The sequence below is a fragment of the Oncorhynchus nerka genome, linkage group LG7 (genome assembly GCF_034236695.1).
Source record: "Oncorhynchus nerka isolate Pitt River linkage group LG7, Oner_Uvic_2.0, whole genome shotgun sequence".
NCBI lineage: Eukaryota > Metazoa > Chordata > Actinopteri > Salmoniformes > Salmonidae > Oncorhynchus > Oncorhynchus nerka.
In genome coordinates, this window is record NC_088402.1 from 76,578,230 (window position 1) to 76,604,461 (window position 26,232).

Below are 26,232 nucleotides of genomic sequence, written 5' to 3' on the forward strand. Positions count from 1 at the left end.
CTCCAACAACGCAGGACAAAGTGAAAAAAACAACACAAATATAATACAAATAGATAATAATAAAACAGAAATAATAATATATACACATTAACAACCGTGGCAATGATAAATATCCATTGGGGTGGGGGCAGGGTAAATGTAGAGGGTGGGGAGAGGGGGGGACAGCAGAGCAGGTAGCTGACTAGTGGTGGCTATTCAGCAGCCTGAGTCTGAGGGTAGAAGCTATTAGCCAGACTTACAGGTTTTGCCATGATGCTCCTATACTGCCCGCGTCTGAGTATTGGGTTTGGGGATGTCAATGAGGATGGTAGTTATTATGATGCACTTACAGAAGCCTTGGTTTTCTTACCTTGCAGCGACACACACCATTTCCATTGCATCCTTCACTTCCTCTCTGGTCACAGTTATAGCAGTTACCTGTAAACATGACACAGCAGAGGTTTTCACTCTGTGTGCCTTCATTCTATCAAATACAATCATTTTAATTGTGTACACATGTCTGCAGCTGCAGCCTGTTAGCACTGTGTAATAACAATCTTAACTGCCCCTGAGGGGATAAATAAAGCTATATTGAATTGAATAATCCATACACATACCATTCAGGTCACTACACCTCTGGCCGAGCTGGGGGTTGCCTGTGTACCCAGCAGCACATCTGAAACGGAGATCGGCGAACACTTATACTTTAAAACAAACATTTCCAGTCAAAGAGGATACATTTTTTTAAACCAAAGGAAGGAACAATGGGGGCAGGAAACTGTGCTTAGCTGTGTGAGGAGATAGATACGTGATGAGACCTCACAGCACGCTCTTGGCCCAGAGTAGACACATTTCTGTGAAAAGACTATGGATACAAGCTATACAATAGAGTTGTCACATTATTTGCCAACATCCAGAATTTATTCATTGTGGATGTCCGTTGGAGACACACTATTCATTTCCCAAGTCCTCTGCATGTAAATAATCTGCATTGTTTTACCAAACAGACTCAGACTCACAGAATAAGACATGCTTAATTACAGCTTTGTTCCACCACTTCCCAGACGCAAAAAGAGGATCAAAAATATGTATTGCCAATGTTGGCGACGTGTGTCAAATGTTGAAACCATCGGCTGCTGATTGGCTGAACTACCGGTAGTTTCTTTGAGAAGTTATATAAAGCAATCTGTGCATTTGAACAACAGCGTAAATACACGTTTGCTTAAAAAAATAAACGAATGACCACTGCTGCACATGCTGCCACTGTTTTGAACAGATTAGTTGGTACTTTTTAGAACGAGCAGCTAGCTCACGAACGAATGCACCAGTGAGAATACAACAAGAATGCAGATACAATAAGTGAAACACATTATCGAACTGGGGATATCCAGCTAAAATAATGTCACAAAGCATGATGTGCTAGCCCAATAACCTTCATTCTGAAATAACCTCGTATTTCCGAGTTAGTCAGATAATAGTTTAGAAAGACTTGAAATTGGCGTGGGAGCTAGCTAACAAGCCACCAGCTAGCTATAGGGAGCTAGCCAGCCACCAGCTAGCTAACTAGCTAGCCAGCCACCCACCAGCTAGCTATAGGGAGCTAGCTAACTAGCTAGCCAGCCACCAGCTAACTATAGGGAGCTATCTAACTAGCCAGTCACCCACCAGCTAGCTATAGGGAGCTAGCTAACTAGCCAGCCACCCACCAGCTAGCTATAGGGAGCTAGCTAACTAGCTAGCCAGCCAACAGCTAGCTATAGGGAGCTAGCCAGCCACCAGCTAGCTATAGGGAGCTAGCTGCTTATCAAAGCAGATAACTGGTTAATTTGACAAAAAGAAAAACGATTTCTCAATGTTTCTCAAAATTAATGTAACTAGCTAATTATTTGATCATGCTTTGTGATACATCCGGTTTTATGCTGTTTTAGTCACATAACATGTTGCCCTGTCACCTACAGTAGAACCTAATGAACACCGTGGGTGGAAATGATTAAATTGGCAAGTCAAAGACATGCTTTTTCTGTCCTTCCAAAGGTTCTAGTTTGTGTATCCCTCTGTCCTTCGACTTTTCTTGGATGTAAATAGTCAAATGGCTACCCAGACTATTTGCAGTGCCCCTCCCACCCCCTCTTTACACCACTGCTACTCTCTGTTGTTATCTATGCATAGTCACTTCAATAACTCTACCTACATGTACGGTACTACCTCAACTAACCGGTGCCCCCGCACATTGACTCTGTATCGGTACCCCCCTGTATATAGTCTCGCTATTGTTTTTTCACTGCTGCTCTTTAATTACTTTTTACTTTTATCTCTTATTCTTATCTGTATTTCTTTAAACCCCATTGTTGGTTAGGGGCTCGTATGTAAGCATTTCACTGTAAGGTTGAATTCGGTACCTGTTGTATTCGGAGCATGTGACTAATAAGATTTGATTTGATTTGAAATGTCTGGTTTATCAGATCCTAGACTCCCATGACTCTTATGATTATTTATTTACAAGTTCAATTTGATTTTTGATTTAGCACCATCTGTACCTGACAGAGCAGATTAGTCTCACGCATGGCAGAAAGCCATCTGTACCTGACAGAGCAGATTAGTCTCACGCATGGCAGAAAGCCAACTGTACCTGACAGAGCAGATTAGTCTCAGGCATGGCAGAAAGCCATCTGTACCTGACAGAGCAGATTAGTCTCACGCATGGCAGAAAGCCATCTGTACCTGACAGAGCAGATTAGTCTCACGCATGGCAGAAAACCATCTGTACCTGACAGAGCAGATTAGTCTCACGCATGGCAGAAAGCCATCTGGTGCGAGAGACTCATTGGGATGGAGACTAGAGCAGACCCAGAAGTTCTGACTGAGCGCTCATTTGAGCATCCCAGGAAAGTCCATTTACTTATATGCTATGAAATCTTGCGATTTTGTTGAGGGCAGTTCTCCGTCATAGCAAATAACTGGGTAAGCAATCCAAGCAATGTTCGCATGGCCCATGCGCCTGCGGAGCTGCTGGTAGTCACTGAGAGGCAGAGTAGTCACTGAACAACTTGTTTTGAACAATATTTTTGAAACAGCTTAATTTACACATTTAACACAATTTTCTGAGCATTTAAAACATAATCCATGAATTATATAATATACTGTATATATTCTTTAAATAAAAATATATACAGTACCAGTCACGCCCTGGTCGAAGTATAGTATGTTTGTCTTCATTTATTTGGTCAGGCCAGGGTGTGACATGGGTTTTTGTGGTGCGTTTTTGTCTTGGGGTTTTGTGGGGTGTCTAGCATAGTCTATGGCTGCCTGAGGCGGTTCTCAATCAGAGTCAGGTGATTATCGCTATCTCTGATTGGGAACCATATTTAGGCAGCCATAATCTTTGAGTATTTCGTGGGTGATTGTTCCTGTCTCTGTGTTTGTAGTCACCAGATAGGCTGTATAGGTTTTCACATTCCATTTGTTGTTTTGTATTGTTCGTGTTTTTTCATTATTAAAGATGTATCGAACTAACCACGCTGCATTTTGGTCCGACTCTCCTTCGACGGAAGAAAGCCGTTACAGTACCAGTCAAAAGTTTGGACACACCTACTCATTCAACGGTTTTTCTTTATTTGACTATTTTCTACATTGAAACATTCTACATTGTAGAATAATAGTCAAGACATCAAAACTATGAAATAACACATATGGAATCATGTAGTAACACAAAATAATTCTGTCCTTTGGTCTGATGAGTCCAAATTTGAGATTTTTGGTTCCAATCGCTGTGTCTTTGTGAGACACAGAGTAGGTGAACAGATGATCTACGCATGTGTAGTTCCCACCGTGAAGCATGGAGGTGTGATGGTGTGGGGGTGCTTTGCTGGTGTCACTGTTGGTTATTTATTTAGAATTCAAGGCACACTTAACCAGCATTGCTATCACAGCATTATGCAGCGATATGCCATTCCATCTGGTTTGCACTTAGTGGGACTATCTTTTGTTTTTCAACAGGACAATGACCAAACACACCTCCAGGCTGTGTAAGGGCTATTTGACCAAGAAGGAGAGTGATGGAATGCTGCATCGGATGACCTGGCCTCCACAATCATCCGACCTCAACCCAATTAAGATGGTTTGGCATGCATTGGACTGCAGAGTGAAGGAAAAGCAGCCAATAAGTTCTCAGCATACAGGTATGTGGGAACTCTTTCAAGACTGTTGGAAAACCATTCCAGGTGAATCTGGTTGAGAGAATACCAAGAGTGTGCAAAGCTGTCATCAAGGCAAAGGGTGGCTACTTTGAAGAATCTACAATCTAAAATACATTTAGATATATTTTGGTTACTACATGATTCCATATGCTATTTCATAGTTTAATGTCTTCACTATTATTCTACAATGTAGAAAATAGTAAAAATAAAGAAAAACCCTTGAATGAGTAGGTGTGTCCAAACCTTTGATTGGTACTGTATATATTTTTTTTTACCAATCACAATATTATATTATACCGCCCCTAATGCCCTATTGAGCGGGCAGCCAATGTGATGAACTGAGGAACCCATTTGCACAAGTTTGCATTAAAAGTTACATTTCCATCTTAAAATAATGTGTCACCAAAGTAAACCTTGACAGAGTGCAGAGCAGAGAAAATCAACAGGAGAAGTAAGAGGCACAAAACTGAAGTCGAACTGCAGAAAGAGACATCATATCTCATCATGATATGACACTGAGAAGCTGAGAAGAATTATGCCCATTGCCAAGCAAGCCCATTGCCTAAGCAAGCCCTCCACCAAAGCTCTGTCCAGCTGACAGGATACCCTGAAGGAGAGCTATCCTAGCTTCCCCAGTTCTTACCTCGTCACTGGAAACTCCACAGTTAAAAGCCAACCAACGCACAGCTTCAACGGGACTTAAATGTTATATACTCACTTTGGAAAGACCTGTCCAGTCTATCTTTACAGTAAGAAGATTCAAATGTTTTTGGAAACTATCTGACCAATGCATGATGAAGGCAAATCTGGATATTGTTGATGTAATGTTAGTATTTGTGTTATGCACAAGTTATAGGACATTGAAGACACAAATTTGAAAAAAAGTGTTCATTTAAAGTACAATCACAAGGCACCAAGGGCATAATTAATGTCATAAAGTACATATCTCATATGCATGGATACATTTGCATACACAATCATATCTTTACACATCCAATAAAAATAGAAGATGGAATTGAAACATAGATTTACACCTGAACATAGGAACGGCCGATACCTCGGACAAACTCACTTCAAATACTTCACTGCAGCTGAGTACAGTGCTGTGTAGTATGCATATACTTGCATATATATATATATATTTACAATTTGTCTGTTTAATGGAGGTTATTTCTACAATTGGGATATTCTGCTCTGAAATGTAATACTCTCTAAATACTGTATGTATACAGAGCATTCGTAAAGTATTCAAACTGAAATATCACATTTACATAAGTCTTCAGACACTTTACTCAGTACTTTGTTGAAGAACCTTGGGCAGCGATTACAGTCTTGAGTCTTCTTGGGTATGACGCTACAAGCTTGGCACACCAGTATTTGGGGAGATTCTCCCATTCTTCTCTGCAGATCCTCTCAAGCTCTGTCAGGTTGAATGGGGAGCGTCAGTGCACAGGCATTTTCAGGTCTCTCCAGAAATGTTTGATTGGGTTCAAGTCTGGGCTCTGGCTGGGCCACTCAAGGACATTCAGAGACTTGTCCCAAAGCCATTCCTGTATTGTCTTGGCTGTGTGCTTAGGGTCGCTGTCCCTTTAGAAGGTCACCCCAGTCTGAAATCCTGAGCGCTCTGGAGCAGATTTTCATCAAGGATCTCTCAGTACTTTGCTCTACCATTAAGGCCTAATTGGTGGAGTATTGCAGAGATGGTTGTTTTTCTGGAAGGTTCTCCAATCTCCACAGAAGAAAATACTTATTTTCCACCATAATTTGCTAAATAAATTCATTAAATGTGATTTTCTTGATTTTTTTCCCCTAATTTTGTCTGTCATAGTTGAAGTGTACCTATGATGAAAATTACAGGCCTCTCGCATCTTTTTAAGTGGGAGAACATGCACAATTGGTGGCTGACTAAATACTTTTTTGCCCCAATGTATTTTGCCCCCCCACACCAATATCAAAATAAACTCTGAACCAATGACATTAATTTGGGGACAGGTCGAAAACCATTAAACATCCATGGCAATTTAGCTAGTTAGCTTGCTAGCTAACGTTAATTTGTCCTATTTAGCTAGCGTGCTGTTGCTAGCTAATTTGTCCTGGGATATAAACATTGAGTTGTTATTTTACCTGAAATGCACAAGGACCTCTACTCCGACAATTTATCCACACAAAAAACGGCTAACCGAATCGTTTCTAGTCATCGCTCCTCCTTCCATTCTTTTTCATTTTTGAACTTGGTGATCGCATCTAAACTTTCATAGTATTACCACGACAACCGGCAACAAAGTTAATCTTTCAATCACCCACGTGGGTATAACTAATGAGGAGATGGCACGTGGCTACCTGCTTCTATAAACCAATGAGGAGATGGGAGAGGCAGGAATTTCAGCGCGATCTGCGTCAGAAATAGGAATGACTTCCATTTTAGCCCTTGGCGTCGCATGCGATCAGTGTGGGTGCAATAATTGACTAACATGGATTTCTAAATGTATTTTGCAACGCTCGCACACACGACGTGTCCGGTCAGCATGTAAGCATACAGCTTAAACAACACTCAAGTGGTTTGAGGGGAAACATTTAAATGTCTTGGAATGGCCGAGTCAAAGCCCAGACCTCAATCTAATTGAGAATCTGTGGTATGACTTAAAAATAGCTGTACACCAGCGGAACCCATCCAACTTGAAGGAGCTGGATCAGTTTTGCCTTGAAGATTGGGTAAAAATCCCAGTGGCTAGATGTGCCAAGCTTATAGAGACATACCACAAGATACTTGCAGCTGAAATTGCTGCAAAAGGTGGCTCTACAAAGTATTGACTTCAAGGGGGTTATGCATAGTTATGCACGCTCAAGTTTTCTGTGTTTTTGTCTTATTTCATGTTTGTTTCACGATGAAAACATATTGGTAGGCATGTTGTGTAACTCAAATGATACAAACCCCCCAAGAATCCATTTTAATTTCAGGTTGTATGGCAACAAAATAGGAAAAATGCCAAGAGGGTTGAATAGTTTCGCAAGCCACTGTAAATGTCTCTAATAATCAGGGATAATTTTGACAGGAATGGCCAGCCTTCCTAAAACAATGTGAAAAGAACCATAGGAACCATCTTGCTTCTGTTTCTTGTTCTTTTGGGAAGACTTTCCATCATTACCTTGGAGTAGTTTGAGTAGGTCCAGCACATTAGACTGGTGCTGGGTTTTCTTCCTCTGTGGGGATCTCTTGGAACTAGTTGTTTTGACATTACTCTTCATGGTTAACTTTGAACACTTCAAAGAAGAGGTGGTTTTGGTGGTTGCCAACGTGGTGGTGAGAACTTTCTTAGAGTAACTTGTTTTGTCTTTTGACACTTCCTGGACTTTGTGGGACAGTGGGGCCAACGGGTATGTGTCTGGAGCAGTGGTTTTCTCATAACCTTTGTTTGACTGGGATGTTTCTCTGACAACTGTTTCTGTGATTTTAACATTGGGTTGAATCTTTGAATCAGGTACAACTCATCTGAAAGCACTGTTTTCTTTATAACTGCTTCTAGAACGAGAAGCATCCTCTTGATTACGTGACTTGGTTGACGTAGGATTTCTTGACACCAGCCTCCCTTAAGTTTATGGGAGGGTGGTGCCAGCTGATACTTAATGGCAGCCATGTCTACTTTAGCTTGCCTTGGTTTTGATTGACTTGTCTGTGTTGAGCGCTTATTAGCTGTCACGGGAATCTTCTTGGCCATCGTAGTCTTTGTTTCAGACTTTTGTTAATGGTTTAGGCTTTGTAGTTTGTCTTTTTGTGAATGTTTGGGATGTGGACTTTCTGGTGACAGTCGGTTTGAGCTTTCTATTCCTCTGAGGGATTGTTGTGGCTTTGTTAGCAGGGAGATGGGACATTGGTACGATTTTGGGGACTGTGGCTCTAGTTTGTGACCTGGTGATTGTTGATTGAGTCCTGACAGTGGGTCTCAGTGTTTTCATGGTTGTTAATTGAGAAGTCCTGACGGTGGGTCGAGTTGTGGTAACCCCTGGCACTAAGACTGTAGAGATTAGTGGCAGTGCCTTCACCTCTTTGGCAGACCGTGAGGTGTGTCTGAAGCGTTTCACCTTGTTCATCTCCTGAGCCAGGGCAGTAAACCCATCTATCACGATCTCCTGACGACCCTCCAGCCTTCTCAGACGAGTGTCCATGTCTATGTAGCTACTTTCCAGCTCGCCCACCCTCTCTTTCTTCTCAAGGGCAGACTCTGACTGCAGGGCCAGGAGTGTCTCCAGCTGGATGCTGAGCTTGCTCTGCTGGCCCCTCATGGCCTGGATGCCCTCCCTGATGTCCAGGGTGTTGCTCTCCAACATGCTGAGGCGCTGGTTGAAGCGGTTCATGTGGAGCCTCATTAGGAACTGGAAGCTGTGCTCTCTGACCTCGGGCTGGGTGTGTTCAGTGATGGGACCCTGGGTGCAGTTCTATTCAGGTGGACTCGGACCATGTCGTCCACAGGGGTGGTTGTGGTTGGACGAGTAGGAGTGGTTGGGCGAGTGGGAGCAGGTGGGCGAGTGGAAAGGCGAGTAGGGATGCTAGGACGAGTGGGGATAGTAGGCCGAGTGGGTTGGGTACGGTGGCTGGTAGTGGACAGTAGGGTCCGTGTGGGGATGTTTGATGACCAAGTTGTTGGGATGTTTGATGGCCACCGTGTGGGTATGTATGGCCTTTGGCTATAATTTGTGTCTTCCTCTTCTTCCTCATCTGGCTGTGGGCTGCCGCTGTAGTCTATGACCTCCTCCTCCTTCTCCTCAGCTGGCTCTGGGCTGTAGTCTATGACCTCCTCCTTCTCCTCGACTAGCTCTGGGCTGTAGTCTATGACCTCCTCCTCCTTCTCCTCAGCTGGCTCTGGGCTGTAGTCTATGACCTCCTCCTCCTTCTCCTTAGCTGGCTCTGGGCTGTAGTCTATGACCTCCTCCTCCTTCTCTTCGACTGGCTCTAATGACCTCCTCCTTCTCCTCAGCTGGCTCTGGGTTGTAGTCTATGACCTCCTCCTCCTTCTCCTCAGCTGGCTCTGGGTTGTAGTCTATGACCTCCTCCTCCTTCTCCTCAGCTGGCTCTGGGTTGTAGTCTATGACCTCCTCCTTCTTCTCAGCTGGCTCTGGGCTGTAGTCTATGGCCTCCTTGTAATCCTCCTTCTCCTCGACTGGCTCTGGGCTGTAGTCTATGACCTCCTCCTCCTTCTCCTCGACTAGCTCTGGGCTGTAGTCTATGGCCTCCTTGTAATCCTCCTTCTCCTCGACTGGCTCTGGGCTGTAGTCTATGACCTCCTCCTCCTTCTCCTCGACTAGCTCTGGGCTGTAGTCTATGACCTTGTAATCCTCCTTCTCTTCGACTGGCTCTGGGTTGTAGTCTATGACCTCCTCCTTCTCCTCGACTGGCTCTGGGGCTGTAGTCTATGACCTCCTCCTTCTCCTCGACTGGCTCTGGGCTGTAAGTCTGTGTCTTCCTTGTCCTCCTCCTCATAATACTCCTCCCCCTCCTCCTCATAATACTCCTCCCCCTCCTCCTCATAATACTCCACTGCCCTCTGGCACCACATGTTTCTTCAGGCTAAAGTTGAACACTGCCTCACCACACCCCGGCAGGAATAATCCCTCATTGTCCTCTTGCAGGTACGGGTCCACACAGCCGTCTTGTTTTCTTAATGATCAAAACATTCAAATCATAAATAGGGCAGGCAGGGAGGCTCAACTTATCAAAACATACCAATGTTTATTTAACCGGTCACCTCATCGTCATCTTTGCACCTCGAGTAGCAAAGATTCGTCAAACAGATGTGACATTCAAAATGCCACCTCTAGATTTATGCCTCAGAGAGAGAATATGTAAACACTGACAACATTATCCCACAGCTTCTAAACCTTACTAAAAGCATTAAAGCACTACTGGAGCATAAACAGTAGACTGAAAAGGTTCTGGCAAAGTTGAATCAAAGGAGGGAACTGAAGCAGAAGCAGAGGAGAGATAGCGAAAACCAAGTTACATAAGGTTTCCTCAGGACACAACTACAAGTCCAAACATTCCTAACGAAAGACTTGATTGGCCAAAAAAAAAGAAGACTTGGCTTTTGTGACAACAAATGCTATCACACCTTAGTATATCACATATAATCCCATGGTACACCAGACACATTTTTTAAAACAAAAATGCCCATTGATAAATACAATGTTCGTTAGCTAAGCTCAATAATCCACCACACATATTGACCTCTCAAATAGCATTGAAAGCACTGCTACTGCAGAGAACCAACACACAAAAACCTTTACTAACTAACTGGAATGGGTGGCATTGATTTGAGCTTTGCTTCCCCCATACCACTTCACTAATACATACCAATCAATCATGACTGGTTGGAAAGACTGGCTGAAAGAGGGATGCAATGGACAGACATGCTACTATTCCCATTTTGTAAATGAAGCAAGTGGGTGCCAGTGCCAGACCTATCACCTCTGCTTTGCCGAGCTCCGGCCAGCCCAGCATCCCCAAACCACTGACCCCTTAGCAGCTTGACCGTAAGGATGGAAGGGATAGAGAGAGACAGAGCTGGATATGGAGAGAATCGTACCTTTCGCAGCGCCGGCCAGTGAAGCCAGGGGGACAGTTATCACAAGTGGGCTGACCATCCACATCCTTGTAGCAAGACTGAGAATACCTGCAGGTAGACAGAGTCTTCTATCAGAGACAGTACAGCCTACAGCCCATATAATATGAATGGGGTTACATTTGAGACAATAGTGTAACTGTATGACCAGTCACTGTCAGGTCAACTGTCTTTCCAAAGAGCAGGTTGACCCGACATAATTAAATAGGATCTCTATGAGGTTGACTAGCAGGTGAATGGACACGTTTATCAGTAGAATAAGGATCGTCGTGAGGATAAGTCTGGAGCTAGAGTTCCAGAGCCATTGATCCATGTAAAGGTGTAGTTCTGTGCAGCTGTATAGCCCATGAGGAGTGAACTCACTGGTTGCTGGGGGATGTGCCAGGGCAGGAGCAGGGCTGACAGGCCTGGGGGCCATCCGTCACAGGGTTGCCGTAGAAACCTGGCAAACAGCGCTCGCACCTTGGTCCGGCCGTGTTGTGAAGGCATTGCTAGAAAAGGAGACACACACGTCCATAGAACAGTGAAATCCTAATATGAGCGAATGTGTGTTCTGAATCCACATGTTGAGATTTGTCAAGAAACCATTAGCGGATTCCATAGCAGACATCAAAGCCAGATGCAGCTGTAGTACTGTACTACCGACATGCAGTACAGTAGGAGGGTGGTGTGACTTACCAAGCACGCGCCTGTCTCCTGGTCACAGCCGCTGGCTTGGCCGTTACAGTCGCACCTCTCACAGGTACCCAGGTAGAGGCCAGAGCCTGTACGGGTGTAGCCCACATCACACTCCTGTATAGAAACAAGACATGGAAAAAACCCTCAGGCCATGTAGAAATAGAAATGTAGACAGTACAGTAGATTATCTTGTTGTTCCATTACAGCATGCTCTAACAATTCAACTGTGTTTCTTTCCAAGATGTCTACAGTGCTATGAATCAAAGTGATGGAGCTTAATGACTAGGAGAGGTAACAGAGGAACAGCTACTGTATTGGTTGTTCTTGTGTCATCAGGATAATGTTTATGTGGTGTGTGTGTGTGTGTGTGTGTGTGTGTGTGTGTGTGTGTGTGTGTGTGTGTGTGTGTAAAGTACCTGGCATGATGGTCCTTTGTAGCCCTGGGGACAGGCACACTCCTCCACCTCAAGGGCATGTTCGTTGCCTGTGGAGCGTGGAACTGCAATGTCCATTTGGATGTCTGAAAGACTGAACAACAGACAACAACGCAGGTGAGATAATAACAACAACAACATCAGCCACATGGTCTTTCTAGTAAGTGTCCTACATTATTCTTTAGAATCATCATTATGTGGAAAACTACTGCTGATTTGAGGTACGACTCAATATGTCTTCCTTCTCCTACCTACACTAGAGTTGAATAGAAGTAGATCTCAATGGTACAGGTAGTCTGGTCCTCTCTTACCTGGTCTCAGCCATGTTGTCAGCGTAGGTGGCTCTGATCATGAATACAGTAGTATCAGCCAAGGCCATGAGGAGGTGCTCACGAGTACAGGGCTGTCCATCAGCACGCCTCCATGCAGACTGGTAGGAGAAAAAACCGGGAGAGACAGAGAAGTGTAAAGGTCTGCATAGGCAAACTCAGGATTAGAGCTGGGATTATATTCAAGAATAGGATTGGGATTAGCGATGGAGTTAATGGTAATCTAATTACGTATTCTAAACAAAATCATCCACAAAGACAACCTGTTATTACATCTTAATGAAAACAAACAGTTTATTGTCCGTTTTTTAAAAACACGCATACACACACGCACACAAAAAATGACACACACCTCTCTGAAGGTGACAGTGACGGTGGTAGGTGCGCGGGGGAGGGGCTTTGTCTGCGAGAAGTGTTCCAGGAAGATGCTGTTGCCTTGGAGAACCACATCCGGCTGTCCGTCGATCACCAGGGAGCGTTGCCGCGGCTCATAGCGCACAGTGTATCGCAGCTCTCCTCCATAGGCTGTCACCTGGCAACAACATGTCAGATGTCAGAGACAGAGGTTCTAGTTCTAGAACAACCCACCTCTTAACTCCACTCGATGATGGAAAGGTATTTCACCCTATAAGGCTAGCTGGGTCATGGATCATCAAGTAGAGAGCTTCTCTTTGTTTAGGAAGCTATGTAAAGCCTTTATAGTTTTCACATGTTGAGCATGTGGACGGTGAAATCCAGCCTGATCACACCTCACACCACTAAGTGAAAATATGGTGGATGATATTTTCTCCTGTCCCCATGGTCTAGTGGAGAAACAAAGTGTCATAAAGACCACTACTCATCTCCCCCACCCTCTCCCCTAGTCTCCTCTCTTCCCCCTCTAACCCATGTCTCCCTCCTCTCCCCTAGTCTCCTCTCTTCCCCCTCTAACCGCTGTCTTCATCCTCTCCCCTAGTCCCCTCTCTTCCCCCTCTAACCCATGTCTCCCTTCTCTCCCCTAGTCTCCTCTCTTCCCCCTCTAACCGCTGTCTTCATCCTCTCCCCTAGTCCCCTCTCTTCGCCCTCTAACCCATGTCTCCCTTTTCTCCCTAGTCTCCTCTCTTCCCCCTCTAACCGCTGTCTTTATCCTCTCCCCTAGTCCCCTCTCTTCCCCCTCTAACCCATGTCTCCCTCTCCCCTAGTCCCCTCTCTTCCCCCTCTAACCCATGTCTCTCTCCTCTCCCTAGTCCCCTCTCTTCCCCCTCTAACCCATGTCTCCCTCCTCTCCTCTAGTCCCCTCTCTTCCCCCTCTAACCGCTGTCTTCCTCCTCTCCCCTAGTCCCCTCTCTTCCCCCTCTAACCCATGTCTTCCTCCTCTCCCCTAAGTCCCCTCTCTTCCCCCTCTAACCCATGTCTTCCTCCTCTCCCCTAGTCCCCTCTAACCGCTGTCTTCCTCCTCTCCCCTAGTCCCCTCTCTTCTCCCTCTAACCACTGTCTTCCTCCTCTCCCCTAGTCCCCTAGTCCTCTCTCTCCTTCCTCTCCCTCTGTCTCCCCCTCTCACCTTGTCTCCTCTGAAGCTGTCTGGTAGGACCCAGTAGTAGATGTCCTTGGGGATGTCAGAGAAGGAGCGGTATGACACCTCTGAGGAGCCCTTCTGGGTGATACCGTCTGTGATAGTCCTGGAGTTAGCACTGTTGGAGAGGGAGAACAGCTGCCCATTCACACCGCCACGGACCTGGGGGATACAAACACATACACTTTAGATACAACATCTTTGTATCTTCTCGGTCCTCAAGAATCCAAGCGGAAAGGGCTCAAGTGCACTTAAGCCAGACTCAATGCACTGCTGTGGTTTAGGATGTGCTTGACCATTCCTTGCATTTTGTGATGTCTTAAGTGCCCTATAGAGGTAGTGTGTGTTGGCTGGTGTGAGTAGTATTAGTGCGGCCAGGCTACTGACCTGGTCTCGGCTCCAGGTGGAGCTGGCACACTGCTTGGTGACGCCCATACAGAAGCACTGTAGACAGCCTTCTGGGTTCTCCTCTGTCAGGTGGAAGGCGCCGCTCTTACACTCGTCACACTGCGACCCCACCACATTGGACTACAACACACACATATACCAGACACACATCTTGTCATGCATCTGACACACTGACTGACTGGCTGGCTCATCATAAAAGATGATCCTATTATAATTGCAGTAAAACCTACACAGGTCCATGCAATTCACATGTTCCCCCGCAAACTGTCATTAACAAATAACACAGGTATCAGACACTGCATGTTCCCCCGCAAACTGTCATTAACAAATAACACAGGTATCAGACACTGCATGTTCCCCCGCAAACTGTCATTAACAAATAACACAGGTATCAGACACTGCATGTTCCCCGCAAACTGTCATTAACAAATAACACAGGTATCAGACACTGCATGTTCCCCCGCAAACTGTCATTAACAAATAACACAGGTATCAGACACTGCATGTTCCCCCGCAAACTGTCATTAACAAATAACACAGGTATCAGACACTGCATGTTCCCCCGCAAACTGTCATTAACAAATAACACAGGTATCAGACACTGCATGTTCCCCCGCAAACTGTCATTAACAAATAACACAGGTATCAGACACTGCATGTTCCCCCGCAAACTGTCATTAACAAATAACACAGGTATCAGACACTGCAAGTTCCTAGCTACTAGCTAATCAACCCAACATTGACATTATTTTTGACATTTAACAAGGAAAGTCATATTAAGAACAAATTCTCATTTACAATGACAGCCAGCCTTACCTTGTCATCTCTGGGATTTGATCTAGCAACCTTTTGGTTACTGGCCCAACACTCTAACCACCAGGCTACCTGCCACCCCTGCTTAGCTACAATTGGCTTAAAAAGCCAAACTTAACACAATATCTGACAATTATTTTCCAGCAATATAACCCAGTCTATCTGTGTGGTGTGCACATTTGTCTATCCCTGTGTGTAGCCAGTTGATGTGATTACTGTCTCGTGGGTTGACAGAAATACTTTCCCCAAAACCTTCTCAATTAAATGATAACTGCAAAGTAGGCTTACCTGGCAGAAGTATATCATGAGTAAATATATCATTTGTATCTATAATTTGCAAACTTTGCCATGAAATGAACAGAAGCAGTATGGAACCATCGCTAGGCAGGCACATTCCTCACTCGCTAGATGCGCAACTAAAGGGGAATTGCACTCAAAAATCTATTTGTTCGTTTTCTTCCAGACCTTCTGATGTAATTTAAGCATTGACATGGACTCAGAACATCCAATTTCGTTGTTTTCTTGACGAACAATTGTAATTTTGAAAAACTACAAAAATCGAGAACCATGAAAAATTAAACTGAGAAAACATAAGTAAAAATACTTTAAAGTAGATCTACTACTTAAGTCGTTTTTTGGGTATCTTTCCTTTACTATTTATATTTTTGACAACTTATCATTTTACTTCACTACATTCGTAAAGAAAATGGTGTACTCCATACATTTGATCTGACACCCAAAAGTACTGGCTACATTTTGAATGCTTCGCAGGCCAGGATAATGGTCTAATTCACAGACTTATCAAGAGAACATCCCTGGTCATCCCTACTGCCTCTGATCTGTTGGAGCCCCTGGCTATCCTTAAAAAAAGTAAAAAAGAACAAGAAAATGGTGCCCGATGGTTTGCTTGATTTCTACTTTTACTTTTGATACTTAAGTATATTTTAGCAATTGCATTTACTTTGATACTGAAGTACATTTAAAAAGAAAATACTTTTAGACTTTTTACTTTTACTTTTAGACTTTTACTGGGTGACTTTCACTTTTACTTGAGTCATTTTCTATTAAAGTATCTTTACTTTTACTCAAGTATGACAATTGGGTACTTTTTCCACCACTGTGCACTACTTTCTCTTGTACACAAAGGACCCGTGGAAGAGTTGCAGGGAAGAGTTGCAAGGGAGAGGAGAAGAGAAGAATGTGGCGATTTAAAAGCTAGAAAGAAATGTGTAGCTCATGACACGTTTCATTTTTTAAAAGTGGCTCTCATGTTAGAAAAGGTTGGAGACCACTGGGCGAGACAATGGAGTTAAACTGTTGGTGATTGAGAGTGAAACTCCTAAATCTAATCTAAAGCCCTTCTCATAACTTTGGTCGTAAGATTGAAGTACAATAAGCCAAAGCAGCGTAGTGTGTTACCTTGCAGGCGCATGGTCTGCTGTTGGAGTTCACTGTTCCTCTGCTATCACACTTTGAGATTGCTGAAGGAGGGAGGAAGTGGAGAAAGGGGGAGAGAGAGGGAGGGAGTAGAGATCAATCAGTACCTGGGAGTGCTTCATCAACTCCAACCCCTCCACATACCAGGGTGATGATGACACCCCCCTCAGCAGGTATGACTGATGTTAATAATTACACTGGGTCAAGACAGAGGCTCTTAAAGGTAAAGTAGGAAATAAAGCATGGCATGCACTAGAGCTAAAAAACAGTCATATACTGTACACATGGCTCTGGGTAACACAATACAAATAAAGCATTTTCCTGGCACTTTCAAGCCTAAAAACAATGTCCATCCCAATACTGATGTAAAACAGAACACTCACTGTTTGGAAAACATTTGCCATTAGGCTGTAGTGGGTTACCCTGGTACCCAGGTGCACACCTATGAAGAAAAAAATACCCACAAACATCTTAATCTTCTATAACTATCCTTTATAACTAACCATTCCATATACAGTAAAGCTGGCATTGATTTAAAGACCATGCAGACGTAAAGGCGTGTGATGTCATTTGTGATGTAACTTCCTTACTTTTCACAGCGGCGGCCGGTGTAGCCTGGTTTGCAGGTGTCGCACGTGGCCTGGGAGTCATGGTCCAGGAAGCAGGTGTCGGAGAACCTGGGAGACACAAACAAATCACAGGAGTAGACTGTTAGCTACATTAATATGTACATTAGCTGCCGGTTAATGGGTAGCAACATAGGTCACAAGGTGACAACACCAGCAATGAATGAATAAGCCCAGTGTTCTTCTGGAAAGTCCACTGAATCCGCACAACAGGGACGTCAACCTGCTCTTTCCATCCATGTCTGTCACTCAGGGTGTGTGTGTGTGTGTTTGTGTGTGTGTGTGTGTGTGTGTGTGTGGTGACCCCTCACCGGCGGGACGTCTCGGTGTACGGGCAGGGACAGGGCTTGCAGTCATCGGGGCGACCTCGTCTGGGGTCACCGAAGTAGCCTGGTCTGCACTTGTCACATTGAGGACCTTCAGTGTTGTGCTGGCAGCTCTGAGGAAGGGAGAGGAACGTAGTTCAGTTACTACCTCTATATTATGGACACTTGTCCATACATTACTTACAGAGCGGCTGAATGGACCAATTCTGCATGTTTTTCTGCTGCTCATAAAGAAAAAGGAGATTTGTCTTAAGAGTGTTGTTGTTCGATAAGGGATCGCTTTATTGTTCCCTGGCAGTTACTGTTGTTTGTCCCTCTTGAATCCCCATAGCAACAACATAGCCACTACCACTTCCTCAAAATATAATTAATTTAAGATAAATAAAATAATCTGTAATTAATTTTGACGTTTTTGCAGAGGAGGTCTTAGTCATACAATTTTACATCTAGCTATGGTGTTTGGTGCAGTATTTCTCAAGTAAAATAAATTGCATGAAAAAGTGCTGGCAGCGGCCAGGACTGATTTCTGAGACCATGTCATCATCAGCAAGCTGTCAAACTATGGTAAATAAATACATTTTAATTTGGCTCAAAACAGTTGCAGACTGGAGGGATCACTATCAATCACATCAGCAAGAGGTGGGCAGCTCTGTGTCATTGTCTGGAGATTCGCTGCTATGATTGGATAGAGCGCATCAGCACAGCTGTTTATCCGTGCATGACAATTCTTCCTATGCGTTACCATCCCGTGGTTAGTGGGAAAGTGGGCATGATTGTAATACAAACCCAACCTGTCATGTAAGTCGTGAAGACTCATTTACACAAATCTCACAACTCAGTTTAGTAAAATATTTACAAAAAATGATCCTACTTGTATTTTTTTACCACACATTTAAAAAAAAAAATTGTACACATTCTCAACACTTAGAACAGATTTGTTTACAGCTAAAATACATTGAGGCTAATACAACTTTATAATAGTATAATAATAACATTACGTTGTAAGGAGTTCTCACCAGACAGTGTCCACTGATAGGGTCACAGGCGCTGGCGTGTCCATTACAGTTACATCCAGCACAGGATCCCAGGAAGTTCCCCCCAGACACACGCTCAAAGCCAGTGGAGCACTGTTCACAGGACAGTCCTGAGTAGCCAGGGGGACACCTGGGAGGAACACACACCATGGAAGCCATTACAACTGAAACTCTCCTACATTTCAAACGCAACTTTATTTACAATATATCTACAGCTGCAGGGACAAAAAGTGTATGTCACAAAAACCGGTACCGCCGTTTAAGTAATTTTCTTAGTGCCTGCAACTCTATGGGGCGATAAGAAACTACATCCAATCCAAATCCCAACCTCAGCTGAAGTCAATCTATGGGATCTCACCTGCACTCCTCCACATCCTTGGCGTTGCCCTGGATGTTGTACTCCACGGTGGTGGTGTCCATGACGATGTCGCTGAGCGCCACGCTCACCATGTGGTTGTCGTAGACGGTGCGGATGCTGATGGTCTCCAGGCTGGCCAGGGTCATCATCAGGTCCTCACGGGACACCTGGCGTCCAGACGAGTGCTGCCAGTTCTCCTACAACAATACATACCAACCATGTAAGGTCAGACACTCAACCTATGCATGTTAGTCCTAGACAAGTACCCTTTAGCCACTGATCATATACTTTACATTAAAGGCCTAGATGGCTTCATCTTTACAACTGATCATACACAAAATGCCCAGACTAGTACATCTCAGCCACTGACCCCATATAGGCTATGTAAGACCTACAAAAGGGTTCCAAAGGGGTTCTTCGGCTGTCCCCACAGGGTAACTCTTTTTAGTTCCAGGTAGAACCCTTTTTGATTCCAGGTAGAACCTTTTTGGGTTCCACGTAGAATCCCCTTTAAAACTTCTTAGGTATAGGGGGCAGTATTTTCACGTCCAGATGAAAAGCGTGCCCAAAGTAAACTGCGTGCTACTCAGGCCCAGAAGCTAGGATATGCATATAACTGGTAGATTTGGATAGAAAACACTCTAGAGTTTCTAAAACTGTTAAAATAATGTCTGTGCGTATAACAGAACTGATTTGGCAGGCGAAACCCCGAGGACAAACCATCCAGGGGGGAAAAAAATTGAGGTCATAGTATTTCCCAATGGTTTTCTATGGGAGACCCTATTTAATAGGAACCTGGTTGCAGTTCCTATGGCGTCCACTAGATGTCAACAGTCTTTAGAAATTGTTCAATGTTTTTCTTTTGAGAAATTAAGAAGTATGGCTGTTCTTTGTAAGTGTCACTCCAGGTGGATGCTACTGTTTGGTGTGTGTGAACTGGAACGCGTTTCACGTTGTTTTTATCCGGTATTGGAAACAGTTTATCCCGTCTTAAATTTGATCGACTATTTACGTTTTAGGATACCTGAGGTTGGATTAGGAACGTTGTTTGAAATGTTTGGACCAAGTTAACAGGTAACTTATTAGGTCATTTGTAGTCATGTTGGGTGAGTTGGAACCGGTGTATTTCTGAATCAAACGCACCAAATAAATTGACTTTTTGAGGATATAAAGAAGGAATTTATCGAAGAAAACGACCATTCATTGTGTCACTGAGACATTTGGGATTGTAAAAAGAAGAAGATCTTCAAAGGTAAGCATTTATTATATCGTTATTTCTGACTTTTGTGTAGCCACCTGCCTGGTTGAAAATAATTTTCATGTGTTTGTATGCGGGGCGCTGTCCTCAGATAATCACATGGTCTGCTTTCACCGTAAAGCCTTTCTTAAATATGACACTGCGGCTGGAGTAACAAGAAGTTAAGCTTTATTTTGATGAATCTTGAATATTGATATTTCTGTAGTTTGAATTTGGCGCTCTGCAATTTCACTGGATGTTGTCAAATCAATCCCGCTAAAGGGATTGACACGCGAAGCGATCACTAACAGGTTAAATAGGTTTTTCAAGGGTTCTCCTATGGGGACAGCTGAAGAACCCTTTAAGGTTCTAGATAGCACATTTTTTTCAAAGAGTGTAGAGACGGGTGCATTGTTTTACAAAAAATAAAGAAGAGGGCCAGGAAGGAAACAAAGTGAGGTAGATATGTTGTTTGTAGTTGACAGATGGACTGAGACCCACCTCAGTGAATTTGATCTCCTTCTTGTTGACCACCCTGGAGGGGGTGGGGTTGCCCCTGCGGTAGACCAGTCTCTGACCATTCCCGGTCAGAATCACATCTGGTTTCTCCTCAGGCTCAGTCTCCCCGCGGGCCAGAGTGTAACGCACCTTGTACTTCAGTGAGCCTCCATAGGAGTCAATCTAAATATGCATACAGTCTCTGTATTAACAACACTGTTATATACTGTAACTCTGGCGAAGCTCTGACTAAGGCAGTGAGGCTGAAACTGATTATGGTCAAAAGCAGTGTGGAGTAGCTTCTTTCCTTTGAATATGACTTCAACATCCCTTTCTGACGCAACACTCAGACGTGCAAGTCAATTAAATTTAGAATTCATATTCAACTTCAAATAGGAGTTATCTTGCTAGTATAAGCTAATTTCAACATGGTGTCACAATGAGCAATTGGCGAAACGGAGAGCAGGAGAGATGCTGCACCTTGTTGCCCAGAAACTGGCGGGGAAGCGTCCAATAGGAGTCCAGGATGAGGAAGCGTCGTGATAGGTCGACCAGCTGGAACTCCTCCTCCTCAGGGTTTATGAGGAGCTGAGTGGAGGAGAGAGGAGGGGTGCCTGGTCTAGAGGGGTACGTCACGTTCACTCCTAGAGATAGGGAAGAAGGCAGGGTGTTATGGAGGGAGATAAGGAGAGAGACATATGAAGTAAGAGAGAGTTTTATCATATCAGTAGTCACATTCATATTATGCATTCATCAAAAAAAAAAAAAGCTTAAAAAGTTTTTTAAAGTTCAGTTCAATCAATTGTTGGCGCGGCAGGTAGCCTAGCGGTTAGAGCGTTGGACTAGTAACCGAAAGGTTGCAAGATCGTATCCCAGAGCTGACAAGGTGAAAATCTGTCGTTCTGCCCCTGAAGAAGGCAGTTAACCCACTGTTCCTAGGCCATCATTAAAAATAAGAATTTGTTCTTAACTAACTTGCCTAGTTAGATAAAGGTAAACATTTTTTTTACAGATGTCTTGACGTTTTCACAAAATATTTAGGAACGTAAAATTCCATCAACTTTGTCATGTGTATTTATTTCATACAGGCATTTGTATTTAGTGAGGTCCAGGTACCTTTGAAGTCGTCCTCATCAGTGAAGCGCAGGTTGATCTGGTTGCGGTAGCGGCCGGTGATTCCACAGTTCTTGGTAATGCCGAAACAGAAGCAGGAGATACAACGTCCCTCCACACTGAAGTGACCGTCTGGACAGTTTCCTGGTGACGATGACAGAGAGGATGACAAAACTGGACGAAAGGACAGCACGGTGCAAATAGGCAACATAGAAGAGACAGACAGAACAGGAAAAAAGGTGCAGACAGACATCAACCATTTTAGGAAATTCATATATTCACACAGATGTTATTTTCTTATACAAAATAATGTAACGAAATAGCCTTTAAAATGATCTAGCTGATCCCAGAGGAGAGTAGTATACAAACAGTGTACCTGATTCCCACTTTAGGGCCAACCCGAATATTACCATACTTTCTAGCATGGTTACAGCAGATATGGTGGAACCATGCTTAACCAGGCCAGCTCAGTCCAGTTCGGCTTGTTTTGGCCTTATATGGGGAATCAGCCTATCCAGTACATACCTGGTTTCTGTGTGAGGCTGAGCACCCCGTCAGGGATACCAAACACAAGGCCTTTGGCGTTGATGGCCTCACAGGTGTACGCCCCCTGGTCCGCCTCCTTTACGTCACGGATGGTCAGGGTGCCACCCCCATTCTTACTGGCCATTGAGATCCTGGTAAGGCAGATACATTTAAAACTTGTAGTGTATTTGAGGTTTAACAAGGCTTCTGCTGAAGTTTATAATATCCACTTTGAAATTTCCCCTTATGAAATATGTATCAACATTTCCTGTTGCTGCAGGATCATTTTCCTGCTGTAGCAAACTGGCTCAAATTAAAATCCTACATGTGTATACATTGCATACATTACATTGATGCTTCAATCAAATAAAATACAGGAGCCTGTGGTCGACTCTTCTGCAGCCAAATAGTGATGATTCACTTTTCACAGTTAACACAAGTGTCTAAAGGGCTTTCAGAGGACAAAGAATATTCTGACTCTAAATATATTTTCTGAACAGACACATTGCTATATGAACCGCCATACTCTCCTCAACTTTAAGCTTTCAGTATGGTATGTTTTAATAGTGATTGAAATAGTTCAACATGCACTATGCAGAAATCGCTCCACCATTTCCTGGTTGCTAAAACTCTAATAATTCACCTAATTTCAGTTTATGTAATAAAACAAGCAAGTATAGTGTAGAGAATCATTGTACCATCTAAACCACTGTGAAATATATTTCCCTTAACCAAAAATATTGTATTTTCAGCTGTTTGAAGCTGGTGTACAAAACCAAAAGTAAAACAAAACTTCAGAACGGGAAGGATCAATGTAGCGCAAATAGAACAGATCTACCGCGTCTCAGACTTGCTTGCAATGACAGATCTATAACACACATTTCTATGTGAATTTGGTCGGGCCGACATCAAAAAGTTACATATTGCAGCTTTAACTCTCTGATAGGAATATTATTTTGACGGATTATATATAACTTTACTGTATAACACAAACAGCCAATCAATGAATGCACAGTAAACTGAGTTATCTGTTATTGCACATTGCGAAAATCATTTTCCACTTAGAGATCATTAACGCAAAGCCACAAAGCAATAATTGAATAACTCAATAATTAATGACAGATGACTGGCCTGTAGATCGGATATATGACTGAGCTTAAACAGCAATGAATGAAATGCTGCATTTTGTGAGCTGACAAGATTGGATAGCGGACAAATCCTCACTCATTTCAAAATCTTCACGGTCTGTTTCCAATCAATTATACGGAAGACTAATTTGACACAATTCCCTAAATTAAACCCAGCATTTCTTTCCAGAGCTATCACTGCAAAGTTCAACACTCTTGTCCATAATGGCACCAGACAGACAGAGTTTGAAGAGTTTGAAGAGAAGTCACGTGTATCATGCAACAGATGGGTTCAGAACTCCACATTAAATGTTTATTTGATGCATATCAACTTATCGAATGTTTGCCAACACACACAGAGAGACATTTTCAAATGCAATTTAACATTCCATGTATTCAGGCTGGGGCCATTGGCTTAAATGCCTCACTAGGTTTATGATAAGAGCTGTTATGGGCTGAACCAGAGAAGGAGGAGGACTGTACCAACTCACCTGCCACTGACAGGGATATGGCCCCAGTTGAGCCTCCAGGTGATGATGGGGGTAGGAACACCCACCGCCACACAGTTAAAGGTCACCGTCTCCCCCCGCACTGCCTGAATGGACTCCTCTGGGGGACTGGTCACTGTTGGAGGAGCTTAAAGGCAAAGTTACGAGAAAACAAAGATGAGCATCTATAAAGCCAAGTATGCAGGCACTGCATGATGCATGATGGCACACACACATTCAAAAACAAATCCCAACTACCCAACCTCAGTGTAAAAGGGCAGTGGTTTATTTGGCTACTCAGTCTCTTTAGTGAGAAACAAAAATTATGGAAAGTCAGAAAAATAAACTATTTTCCATGGATGCACATCCCAAAAGCTCCAGTCACCACAGTGTGAATGGAACCTGAGTCACTGCACTGGTTATGGTACAAAGGATGACTATACAAGACAGACACACAGAGGCTTACACAGAAAGAGGGGAAGTTGGGGGTCAGATGGGGTTTTGAGAGAGAGGAGGTAGAGAAAGAAAGAGTGAGAATCGTGTATGGGTGAGAGAGAGAAAGAGAGACATACTATACATGATGTGTGAGAGAGAGAGAGAAAGAGAGAAAGATAAAGAGAGAGATAAAGAGAGAACGAAAGAGAGAAAGAGAGAGAGTGATAAAGAGTGAGAGAGAGAGAAAGAGAGAAATAAAGAGATAGAGACCAAGATAGAGCGAGAGAGAGAGAGAGAAGTGAAGAACAAACACCATTGTAAATACAACCCATATTTATGCTTATTTATTTTATCTTGTGTCCTTTAACCATTTGTACATTGTTAAAACACTGTATATATATAATATGACATTTGTAATGTCTTTATTGTTCTGAAACTTCTGTATGTGTAATGTTTACTGTTAATTTATTGTTGTTTTTCACTTTATATATTCACTTTGTATGTTGTCTACCTCACTTGCTTTGGCAATGTTAACACATGTTTCCCATGCCAATAAAACCCTTGAATTGAATTGAGAGAGAGAGAGAGAGAGAGAGAGAGAGAGAGAGAGAGAGAGAGAGAAATAGAGAGATAAAGAGACAGAGAGAGAGACAGAGAGAGACAGAGAGAGATGAAGAGAGCAAAAGAGACAGAGAGAGAGAGAGAGAGAGAGAGAGAGAGAGAGAAAGAAAGAGAGAAATAGAGAGATAAAGAGACAGAGAGAGAGAGAGAGAGAGAGAGAGAGAGAGAGAGAGAGAGAGAAAGAGAGAGAGAGAGAGAGAGAGAGAAAGAGAGAGAGAGAGAGAGAGAGAGAGAGAGAGAGAGAGAGAGAGAGAGAGTGGAGAGAGAGAGTGAACAGAGAGACACAGACAGATAAGGTCTGGGACTTACTGCAGCCATACTCATCAGAGCGGTCTGGACAGTCTGGCTCTTCATCACACTGATAGCTGGATGGGATGCAGGTGCGGTCACTGAGGCACACAAACTGCTCTGGGGCACACGTGTCACCTGGACCTCTGGTGGCTGGAGAACCAGAAGAGATGGAAAATCACTTTGTCATTAATCATTTTAGCATTTGTTTCCACAGAGTTCAAAAGGAGTTTGAAAAAGATGTGAATCATTCTGAAATGAACTCGTTTAGCTTCAGACCAACCAACAGGAGTGCTGACTTACGGCAGTCTGTCTCGTCTGAGTTGTCCTCGCAGTCGTTGTCTCCATCGCAGCGCCACAGCTTGAGAGCACAGCGGCCGTTCTTACATTTGAACTCATTTGGTTCACAGGGAGAGGGAGTGCCTGGAGACAGACATAGAGCCAGGATCAGTGGAGCACTTCAATCAGACACCTTGATCAGGTGTGTTTGCATTAAGCAGATGCAAAACGTTGTGTCTGATCGTGATTGTGTGTATGTGTGTATATCTGGGTTTCTGTTAGAAAATGTGGCGCCTTTCATTTTAATTTACCGGACATTTATTAAATGTACCAGATCTCTATGCATTGGTTGCGCAACCTGATGAGGGCATCCACCCACTGTGCTTAGAATGCCAGAAATTGTACATTTTATGGTAAATCACATTTAGTTTATGGTTCATCTCAACAGAACATGCAACTCCGATGCAACGGCATGCGTCATTCTTTCCGAATTCTGCTGAGAAATTTGAAGATGTTAGAATACAAATCCAGCGCGTTCCATATAGGGGAAGCTTTCCCTAAAGTAAACTGAATTGCCAAAATTATATAACCTAAATAGCTTACTCCTGTCCATACATAAATACATAAAATAATTCAAAATACTGTAGGCTACTACACCAGAAAGCAAGGTGACAAAGGATAATTAGTGTAAATCACACAGCCTACAGTCGGAAGGGCCCACAATTTGGTCAGAGTGCGCTGCAAATACCAAAAGATGATTGTTGAGTTGTGACTGTCAGTGAAAAGCAGAGAGATCCAGTCACGTATATGGCAATATTTAAAAATACAATCACGGAA

At 43.5% G+C, this 26,232-nt stretch overlaps 1 protein-coding gene across 13 annotated transcripts in view; it reads right to left on the reverse strand.

The window, feature by feature from the left end:
* The window catches only part of hspg2 (heparan sulfate proteoglycan 2), a 220,979-nt gene that overhangs the window by 75,612 nt on the left and 119,135 nt on the right, over window positions 1-26,232 (reverse strand). For 9 of the 13 annotated variants that reach the window (XM_065020822.1, XM_065020824.1, XM_065020819.1 and 6 more), the window contains exons 9-31: window positions 25,420-25,539; window positions 25,138-25,269; window positions 23,776-23,920; window positions 22,158-22,309; window positions 21,636-21,806; window positions 21,000-21,163; window positions 20,523-20,702; window positions 18,785-18,981; window positions 18,409-18,556; window positions 17,378-17,505; window positions 17,031-17,117; window positions 16,824-16,882; window positions 16,423-16,484; window positions 14,170-14,310; window positions 13,771-13,944; window positions 12,583-12,762; window positions 12,213-12,331; window positions 11,884-11,995; window positions 11,468-11,581; window positions 11,153-11,280; window positions 10,754-10,840; window positions 597-655; window positions 350-417 (exon numbers count right to left, since the gene is read on the reverse strand). In XM_065020822.1, the coding sequence (XP_064876894.1) occupies window positions 350-417; window positions 597-655; window positions 10,754-10,840; window positions 11,153-11,280; window positions 11,468-11,581; window positions 11,884-11,995; window positions 12,213-12,331; window positions 12,583-12,762; window positions 13,771-13,944; window positions 14,170-14,310; window positions 16,423-16,484; window positions 16,824-16,882; window positions 17,031-17,117; window positions 17,378-17,505; window positions 18,409-18,556; window positions 18,785-18,981; window positions 20,523-20,702; window positions 21,000-21,163; window positions 21,636-21,806; window positions 22,158-22,309; window positions 23,776-23,920; window positions 25,138-25,269; window positions 25,420-25,539 (2,927 nt within the window). The remainder of the gene's footprint in view (window positions 1-349; window positions 418-596; window positions 656-10,753; window positions 10,841-11,152; window positions 11,281-11,467; window positions 11,582-11,883; window positions 11,996-12,212; window positions 12,332-12,582; window positions 12,763-13,770; window positions 13,945-14,169; window positions 14,311-16,422; window positions 16,485-16,823; window positions 16,883-17,030; window positions 17,118-17,377; window positions 17,506-18,408; window positions 18,557-18,784; window positions 18,982-20,522; window positions 20,703-20,999; window positions 21,164-21,635; window positions 21,807-22,157; window positions 22,310-23,775; window positions 23,921-25,137; window positions 25,270-25,419; window positions 25,540-26,232) is intronic. The other 4 variants (XM_065020820.1, XM_065020827.1, XM_029665047.2 and 1 more) reach the window with 1 other exon arrangement.